Consider the following 9,782-nt stretch of genomic DNA (forward strand, 5'->3'; position numbering starts at 1 on the left):
GGCATGCATGCAATATAGATAGGATGCAAAAACGCATGGTACGATGATATAATCAGGGTAAGCATATCAAGAAACGCTACATCTCAGGTAGCACAAAATGGGTAATTGACGTTTTGTAAACGTTTATACAAGACAATAAAAATGTCTAGAAGATGTCACAGCAGGCCCATAGCTAGGCCCCCCCCTCCCCCCGAAATTTTTATGACACATGGTGTTTTACCAAAAATAAATAATGAAAATAGGCGTTTTCCTCAAATAGTCAAGGCTTTCAGCAAGTGCCCCCCCCCCCCTCCGAAAAAAATTCCTGGCTACGGGCCTGCGTCACAGAATAGAAGTTAAAGGTCTAGAAAGCGTCGTATATCTTGTCTAATGTCCGGCTAGAATCTGTTTTTAAGACAATTTAGAAAACGTTTTAAAAAGGTTGCAAAAAATCCCATTCTATAAAAGGGATTGTTGGAATCCTAAAATATCCCATTGCATTGTACTTGAAAAGACGTTGTCTAGACGTTCTTAAAACGTCATGCAGGATCTCTTTTCTTTTTGCTGTTGTGTTTTTTGTTCATACATTTAGTGCACGTTTATAGGAAGCCCTCTCTGTTATAGTAATTGCAGTTGCTTTATTCTGTAATTACTAATACAGTAGAACCCCGCTGATACGTTTTTGAAGGGACCGTAGGAAATAAACGTAAGAGACGGGAAACGTAAGAGCCGAAAAACAGGAAAAACGGCAAAATATTTAGTGGTACAGAATTTTATTTCAATTCTTACGAGCAGCACGAAAATTGGCGCGCTCAGCCGCGATCTAGTCGATGGATAGAAACGCGGAGCTTAGGACGGCCTCATCCACAGAAATGTAATCAACGTATGTGATTTTTTTAACACCAACAGCTGTAGGTATGAAAGAACTAAGCACACGCAATCACGACCGGCGCGGCGAGTCCGACCGCGAACCGCACGCACGACCATGCGAGCTCCAACCAGCTCGAACTCCTCCCGTTCTCCGACAAATAACGATGATGATGAGTCTACGCCAACGCGATGGCAGAAGTGAATGCCAATCTCGAAGGCCTTGCTTTCACAAGCAATTATGTCATACACGCCATGTTTGTGCAATGCAAATCTCAGAGGCTATGCTTTTGTCAATAGTAAATGCCAATCTCGAAGGCCTTGCTTACGCGAGCAGTTACGTCATAGACGCCATGTTTGCAATTTGAATCTCGAAGGCCATGCTTTTGTTTGCATCAATTGAAAGATTCTGTTGTTTGCGCCTCTCATGCGGCTAATATTACGGTCAAACGAGGCCAAGCTGCGTGAAAATGCGCCATGGCCGCTCTCTTTGGTAGTCACTCGGTCAGCTCCGGGCGCACTTCGCGACGTATCATACGGGAACGGTCCGACAGTTACGACGTAACAGCGGGGTTCCCAATACATTGTATCCTATGGGAGCTATGCCGGGACCGGCGGAAAACGACGTAACAGCCGGGAAAACGCAGCAGTGAGGAACGTAACAGCGGGGTTCTACTGTACAGAGTGAGAGCTTGGTAGATCCACAGAAAAAAGTGGTCATGTCGTAATTTATTATGTAAAACAGCAACGATTCTTATACAGCATAGAAACGTGAAAACTACAAAATGAGATATAGCATGCGACTAGATAACATTATACAGAAGCGGCAAAAGAACACATAATATCGCGGTAGTTAAAATGCAGCTACAGTCGAGTCCCGCTACAACGAAAATCACGGGACACGCGAAAAATTTCGTTGTGGTGGAACTTCATTGATGCGAAATTACCATGTATATACATACGCCAAACTACAAAGCCGCGAACGAAACTGGTATCATTGTCTGGCAAATCTCCGCGGTGGTGTGAGGGCAAAGGTTGAGGCGCGCCGGGGGTGGTCAACAAAGTGTCAACTTCACCGGAGAATGCATTTCGCGCCGCTGTTGCACACTTTTCATCCATTGCGACCGACGCCTAACCCAACGCGCGTACCCGGCTGATCGTGAAACGCTCATTTTGCGGCACATGCGCTGCCACAATGAAGTGGTTTGAATTATCACAATTTCACTGCATATTTATGACAAAGTCAGCAAGCGTGGCAAGCTTACACTTACCGGAAGTTTTATTTCCAGAAGTCAGTCAGCTTTTATTGCTTACGCCTCGTGGCAAGCAAAGGCATTACGCGAGTCTCGCAGTCCGTCAAAAGGGCCATTGCAGTGTCATCGTCGAGTTTTCCGATGACTTTTCTGATGAAATCAAAAGAATCCATTACTTTCAAAGCAGTCGAAGGAGTCGTATCTTGCGGATCGTCATCTTCATCAGACGACGAGACGTTGCCATGTTTCTGCGCACTCTCGATGATCTGTGAATCGGTCAGCTCCTTGTAGACTTCCACGTTGGCATCGACGTTTACAAAGTCATCGAGCTGGACATCGGCAGGAACAAAACCCTTTTCCTCGAGGGTTGTCCACTGTTAATCAATTAAAAGTTCATCTTCGGCTTCGATTGAACCGGTCGCCGCTTCAGTGTTCCCAAACCTAGAGTGCCTGAAGCAGTTTGAAATGATGTCTCGCTTCAATGTGCTCCACGCACAGGCCATCATTTGAAGTGCCATATATAGGTCGACCCTCGTCTCCCGGCCAGTTTCGATGTTGAGCAGAATGCGCTGCATTAATCTGCTGCGGTATGCATGTTTCAGGCTTACGATCACACCTTGGTCCAACGGCTGGATTAGCGATGTGCAATTTGGAGGGAAGTAGTTCGCCTCTGTGTTGGTTAGGACAACGTCGTCGATGCGATGGGCCGAGTAGTTGTCTAACAGCAAACACACCTTGTGGCCTTGCCTCTTCATGTCGCGGTCAAAGGCGACAACCCAGTCGGTGAAAATTGTGCGTGTTATCCATGCTTTTTTGTTGGCGACATGCTTATCTGGAAGACCTTGGTTTCCTTTGAAACATCGCGGCTGGGCACTTTTGCCAATTACAAGGGGCGGGCGCTTATCGGAGCCTTCCATGTTGGCGCACAGCAGCACGGTAACCCTCTTTTTGCTGTGTTTGCCTCCGTGGTAACATTGTCCTTTTAAATCAAGCGTCTTTGAAGGCAGCATCTCATAAAATAAACCGGTCTCGTCAGCGTTATAAATGTCTGATGGACCGTACTGGTCAAGGATGCTCGCGGCATTATCGGACATCCAGGCCGATGCAGCTTCGCCATCTGCGTCCGCTGACTCGCCAGACAGCACCTTGCCAACAATGCCGTGTCAAGCTTTAAAGCGGCTAAGCCACCCCGTACTGGCTTTAAAATCGTCAACGCCAAGCAAGCACGCGTAATTCAGGGCCTTCTGCTGTACAATCGCTCCGCTCAGGGGGCCATTCTTCGCCCGTGCACCCACAAACCAAGTGTAGACGGCCTTGTCAAGCTCCTCATGTTTGCGCAGCGTCACTTTCTTGTGTTGTGCAGACACACCCGAAGCGAGTGCCTTCTGGATGGAGTCTTTGTTCTTCAGCACCGTGGACAGTGAGCTCGGTGAAATGCCGATTTTTTTCTTTCCGCTTTCTGCCTCGGCGATCACCCGTGCCTTCTCCTTGAGAGAGAGAAATTTATGCTTTCTCAACGGCGCAGCCATTTCCACAGAACACACACCACAGAGAAAACCAGAGTAGAGCGTGCTAGAACTTGGTCATTCGAACCAGAGAAAACGGCAGCGATTGAGGTGATCCCGTGCGATCTCGTGCCGTCTCGCACAGCCGGGGGATGACCACGCGTGGTTATGGATCGCAGTGGCTCAAATCTGTACTTTGGATTTGTCTTGCAATATAACGACCAGGCAGCTTTAGTGCGGTTCCAGTTTCGTTCGCGGAGACTTCGTTGAACCGCAAAAAATGACTGTCACAGCTTTGGAAGGGCCTTCTGATTTGAGAACTCGGTTTACTTTCAGTTCAGTGTAAGTCTCGTTCTCCAAAAGTTCGTTGAAGTGGAAATACCGAATCAAACGCGTTCGTTATGAAGAGAATTTTTTTGCATTACTTTCTATGGGCAGCTGACGGGGAATCGGAAAATGTTCGCTGTGACGGAAATTTCGTTGTAGTGGCGTTCGTTGTAGCAGGGTTCGACTATATAGTATCCAACATTCAAGAACACAACTTTCTGTTGCACGATTCATCCTTAGGAAAATTGTCAAACAACTAACAATGCAATATGACAAAACTTAGGATCTGGCACAGCCATTCTGCAATATGTAAGCGTCATCTCAATTAGCTCTACTGAATGAAACATAAGGATGAAGTGAAGAGAAATTGTCGAAAAGAGAATGTTGCTGAAGCCAACGACTCGACAAGGGGAATAGTTTTTGTCAGGGCCCTGACGAAGACAAGCCTTCATGTTGGAACGTTTCCTCAGCGCTTCATTTTCTGCTGAACTTTTTTCTTGTAAGAAGGAGAGAGAGAGAAGGAATAGAGGATAGGCAGGGAGGTTAACTAGCGTCCAGTTTGCTACCCTACTCATGGGGCGGGGTATGAGGGAGTAAAAAATAGAAGGAGACACATTTCGCAACACACACACAGAGGAGAGTATCACATGAGGTCACTCAATTCTATTGCCTTGAAGTACTGCAGGAGGGCTCATGTGGTGTTGTGGGCTGATGTGCTGTAAAGACAGACTCCCAAAATCTTTCCTTCAGTAAAAGGCTGACCGTCAGGTCTCCTGAAGACACACTGGAGAGTCCGACAATGCTGTTGAAATTGGGGACAGGGGCACAAGAGATAATCGATAGTCTCTACACAGTTGCAGTTAACGCACATTCATGAAGCTGCCATACCAATCCGATAGGTGAATGAGTTAGAAGACGCTACACCGAGCCACAGCCAACACAGCAACACAGCAAAAAAACGGGGACAGTAGAAGGGGACAGGAGTAAGCACTGTCCTGTCCACTTCTACTGTCCATGTTTTTAGGAGCTAACTCGCCAAGCTTCTTATGCTCGCGCTTTGTCCGTGCCCAGCGTGCCCGGCGGCGTCTACGGCTTGTACACTACTTCTCATTGGTCCCGCCAGGAGCGCAGCTGCGCTCTCTCCGGTGATTTCAAGAATGCTCACTAGATCGCGCCACCGCTCAAGGCGGCACACACCACACTCGGCGCAGCTGCACTCTCTCTGGTGATTTCAAGAATGCTCACTAGATGGCGCGCCGCCGCTCAAGGCGGCACACACCACGCTCGGCGCAAGCGCTAGTTAGGTGACTGCTCGAGGATACATCTCCGCTTGGATACATCTCCACAGCGTGAACACCCCAGCCAAGGCAGCAGCGCGATGGGCTCGCTACGCAGCAGCAGCTCGGGCTCGACGCCATGACCCTGCGGTGAGAGCCCGGGAGGCCGAAGCGAAGAGGGCTCACCGTCAAGCAAACCCGGAGGTGCAGGCCAGCGAAGCACGCCATCAAGTGGACCCTGCGTTGAGATGTCGCAAAGCAGAAGCAGAACGGAAGCGGCGGCAAGAGAACCCCGAAGAAGTGCGGGTGCGTGATGTCGCGGCTAAGCGTCAAAAGCAGTCGCTACCTGAGGTTGGTGGCGCCGACACGCACCTCAAGCGCGATTTCCTCGACCACATGTTCGGCCACAGCTGCAAGGTATGCGACCGCTTGTGGTTCGACAATAGCATGACCATAATCGCAAGCATCCGCAACGAGCAGTCCTGCGCCAACGCCGTGGCAGTCCTTCAAAGAGAGTTCCCTGTCGCTGCCACGTCATCGGCCCCGCCAACAGACTGCAGTATGTACAGAGTTTGCTCTGCGTGTAAAGGTGCTCTGGTGGCGGGAAAAGTTCCTGCGATGAGTGTTATGCACAAGTACCGATATCCTCCCCAGCCCTCTCACCTGCCTGCTCTCAACCCCATTGAAGAACGCCTGATAGCTCCATGTCTGCCATTTATGAGCATCAGGCGTTTGACTCACGGCAGCGGCCAGTACGGCATAAAGGGGCAGGTGGTTAACGTGCCGATCGACGTGGCCAAGACTGGATTGCCTGCCGCGGAACGTGCCCGCCGCCGCCGCCTTTGACGTACACATCAAGCGCCGGCTCCTTAACAAGCCTTCCTACAGAAAAGGTCTCGTCAAGAAACGCCACGTGCATGCCTGGCTCAAACATCTCGAACAGTCACCATTATGCAAATACCTTAAAATCAAGATCGACTGGAGCCGCCTCGTGGCACAAGAGGAAGACGACGGGAAGGTCAACGATGACGAGATCGAGCCGGCGCCTAAAGTCACCGACCTTGACGATCCTTTACAGGCTGCCATCGCACTCAACCTCATGAGTCACACGATGTTCATTGACGATGCAGCCATTGTGAACACGAAGAGGGACGACTTCATTGGCGGCGCCGAAGAACAACAACAACAACAACAGCTGTGCGGGTTAATGACAGGCTTGCGCAGTCTCCATCTGGCACCCGGCGAAGGTCAAACGCCAATCTCGCTGCTCTTTGACGAGTACGCCGAAGAGCTGTCCTTCCTACAAATCTACCTAGGCGTACCTCGTCAAATCACCGGGCCTCGACCGACACCGTTTGCCAAGGCGAGCAGCGAGATCCACTGGACCGATCATCGTGGAGTCGGACCGGAGCACGTGCTCTACATGGCCATGAAAGTGATGAGGCACAACGTTGCTGAGAAGACCATGACGTTCAAGACCAACGCCGCCACCAGCGCATCCATGCGGCAGCAGTTCGAGACGGGTTGACACGAGCTCCTCGGTGACGTCCACAACAGAAACCTGGCATTCATGAGGGGCATACCCAACACAATTCAATACTGGCAAGACCGTCGAAAAGAACTCTTCGCTATGATACGCCAGTTGGGTAAGCCCCATGCGTTCCTGACGCTGTCTGCCGCGGAACTGCACTGGAAACGGCTTCTCGAGACGTTGGAGCGGCTGCACGTAGGGCCAGACTGTGTGGCGCGAGTCATCGACCAACTCGACTGCATGCAGCGCGTGGAGCTTGTTAACAATGATCCAGTCGCGTGCGCCATATACACGCACCGGATCTTTGATGTCATCCTTAACGTGCTCAAAGACAAGCGCTGCTCGCCCTTTAAGCCCTACGTGGTCGTGGACTTCTTCAAGCGGGTGGAGTTCCAACAGCGTGGCAGCGCCCACGTACATACCATCCTGTGGTCGGACAACGCACCCGATGAAGAGGAACTGAGTGCCGACATGCCACGGACCTTAGAGATGGTCGAAAGTCTACTCACCTTGGACAGGGATCTGCTGAAGCGTCCACGAACTCAAATGCACGCTCACACCCACACGTGCTACAAGCGGGGAAGAACCAAATGCAGGTTCGGCGCCCCGTTCATGCCCAGCAATGAAACCAGGATCGTCTTGCCCTTCCCTCCCACAGAAGGCGCAGCTGAAAACGCGCGCCGACAACAACTGCGCAAGCGGTACGAAGATATGCACGACGCTTTAAAGAGAGGAGAGTTTGCGTCCTTGGAAGAGTTTCTGGGCACCTTTAATGTCCACTCTGACAAAGAGTACATGGACATCTTAAAGGCGGGGTTTGCGCGTCCTTGCGTGCTTCACAAGCGGACCCCCGCTCAAAAGTTCGTGAACGCCTTCAATCCGTGGATTGCCAAGGTGTTAGACTCCAACATGGATCTCCAGATCATCCTGGACTACTACGCCTGTGCGACCTACGTAGTGGACTACGTGAACAAGGCAGACCGTGGCATGTCAAACCTCTGCAAGGCCGTTCAACAAATCCTCGAAAACCCCAACATGGAGTACGCTGCCGTCGTGCGGTCCATCGGAGTCAACATGCTCAGGGGGGTGGAAATGTCGGCTCAAGAGGCGGCCTGGTTTCTGCTCCGACAAGAAATGTCCCAGAAGAGCCGGGATGTTGTCTACATTCCCACCTGCTACCCCGAGGAATGTGTGCAAGTCCGCAAGACTAACGAAGAACTGGCCAAGCTCAGCGCCTCGTCAGCCGACGTCTGGAAACTCAACCTCATCCAAAAGTACGAAGCCAGACAGCGCGAGTTGGACGACGTCTGTCTTGCGGACTTTGCAAGTACCGGTGCAGCGGCGGCAATGGCTATGTCCTCCGCGACCGCCCGGTAGTCATCCGCTACCGCCACTACTCTGTCAAGACTTCGCCTGACAACTTCATGTGTGAAGAGGTGCTTCTCTATGTGCCCTTCAAGGGTGAGACTGTGGACGTGTTCGACAACAGCCGCCACACACAGCTCTACGAACAGCACAAGGAGCTGATAAACGCAAAGCATAGAGAATACAGCCCTGCAGACGACGACGAGATCGTGGCCCAGCTGATCGAGGAATATCACCGGGACGAAGAAGCAGCCACCGAAGCCACCGACGATGTCACCACCACCACCATTCACCAAGATGAAGACGCCGACCTGCTACCAAACGAAGATCTGATGCGGCTCGTTAAGGAGACTAGCTCGTGTGCTGCCGTGCGCAAACATCAAGACGTCATGGACGTTGGCGAGTACGTCAAGCTAATGCGCATGACGAATGCCGAGCAGTACGAGCTGCTCCAAGAGATCATCCACAGGCAGACTACTCTCGGCGCACCTCTGTTGTGTGTCTTCTTGACGGGACCTGCTGGGTGTGGCAAAACGTTCGTCATGCGTCTGGTGATAGACGTGTACAACCGGTACAACAGCAACGCATTCGTCATGTGTGCGAGCACGGGCAAGGCGGCGGTGGCAGTAGGGGGAAGCACCGTGCATGCGGCTTTCAAGCTCTCCCGCAGCAAGACGAGGGACCTCAGAGGTTTAAGCGACAGCGAGCTGAACACGTTCTGCGTGGCCTTTTGTCACATCAAGGTTGTCATCATCGACGAAGTCAGCATGCTGTCCGCCGACAAACTCGACATCATCGAATGCCATCTCCGACAAATCAGTCTCCACGAACCCTTCAGGGGACTGGACGTGATCATGTGCGGTGACTTGTGTCAGTTGCCGCCCATCAGAGCCAATGAAGTGGTGTTCAAGAGATGCAGGGACAGAGTCAGCGGGCTCTTTGGACCCATCATCAAATGGCAGTACCTGGATTACTTCACACTCGTCCAGGTAGTCCGCCAAGCCGATGCCACCTTCTCTGCCCTGCTTACCAAAATCTGAGACGGCAGCTTGACGAAGAAGAGGTCCGGCTGCTGGAGAGTCGCTTCATCACTGCCGAAGAAGCCTTACGTCGCGCACCCTCCGCCATTCGTATGTTCCACATGAACAGCGAGGTGGACAAGTTCAACGCCTCCGTTTCCTTGCAGCAACATGAGGAGTCCGTCGTTCGCTAGAGGGCTGAGGATATGTACCTGAGGTGCGCGACGCAAGACACTCTGTAGAAGGTGACGGCCAAGGTCAAACGCATGTCCCACACCGAATTCGCGAACCTGCCCATGGAGATTCTCATCGTCCCGAACAAGCCCTACATGATCACCACCAACGTCAACGTCGTTGACGGGCTTGTCAACGGGGCGGTGGGGAGTCTGAAGTTGTGCGAACAAGGAGTGGTGGTGCGCGAAGAAGACGCTTTCCCGAAACAGCTATGGCTACAGTTCGGTGTGCCCACTACTGGGAAACTCGCTCGCCTCCGCTCTCATCATGCTGTGAGCGAGGCCGTGCCAAACGGCTACGATGTAGAACCGTCCTGGATACCAATTGAACCTCGCACGGTCTCGCTCACCCTCGACCGCACGACGGGCGTTTCCTGCAGACGCAAGCAGTTCCCCCTCGTGCAAGCCAGTGCCATAACGGTAAAC

The 9,782-nt window shown here is 51.7% G+C and overlaps 2 protein-coding genes across 2 annotated transcripts; both read left to right on the forward strand.

The window, feature by feature from the left end:
• Positions 1-2,923: 2,923 nt before the first annotated feature.
• Positions 2,924-6,736, forward strand: LOC125757327 (uncharacterized). Its single transcript, XM_049412796.1, is given in 4 exon segments — positions 2,924-3,035; positions 3,463-3,519; positions 5,294-6,000; positions 6,002-6,736. Coding segments are annotated over 4 exon segments (1,611 nt in total).
• A 1,427-nt stretch (positions 6,737-8,163) lies between these two features.
• On the forward strand, positions 8,164-9,144 carry LOC125757329 (ATP-dependent DNA helicase PIF1-like). Its single transcript, XM_049412803.1, has one exon. It carries the CDS (start codon positions 8,164-8,166, stop codon positions 9,142-9,144), a length of 981 nt encoding a protein of 326 aa, XP_049268760.1.
• The last annotated feature ends 638 nt before the right edge of the window (positions 9,145-9,782 follow it).

The sequence above is a fragment of the Rhipicephalus sanguineus genome, chromosome 1 (assembly GCF_013339695.2).
Source record: "Rhipicephalus sanguineus isolate Rsan-2018 chromosome 1, BIME_Rsan_1.4, whole genome shotgun sequence".
Taxonomy (NCBI): Eukaryota; Metazoa; Arthropoda; class Arachnida; order Ixodida; family Ixodidae; genus Rhipicephalus; species Rhipicephalus sanguineus.

Coding starts and splice junctions, on each gene's coding strand:
- LOC125757329 (XM_049412803.1), top strand. CDS start 8,164: ATGTGTGAAGAGGTGCTTCTCTATGTGCCCTTCAAGGGTGAGACTGTG.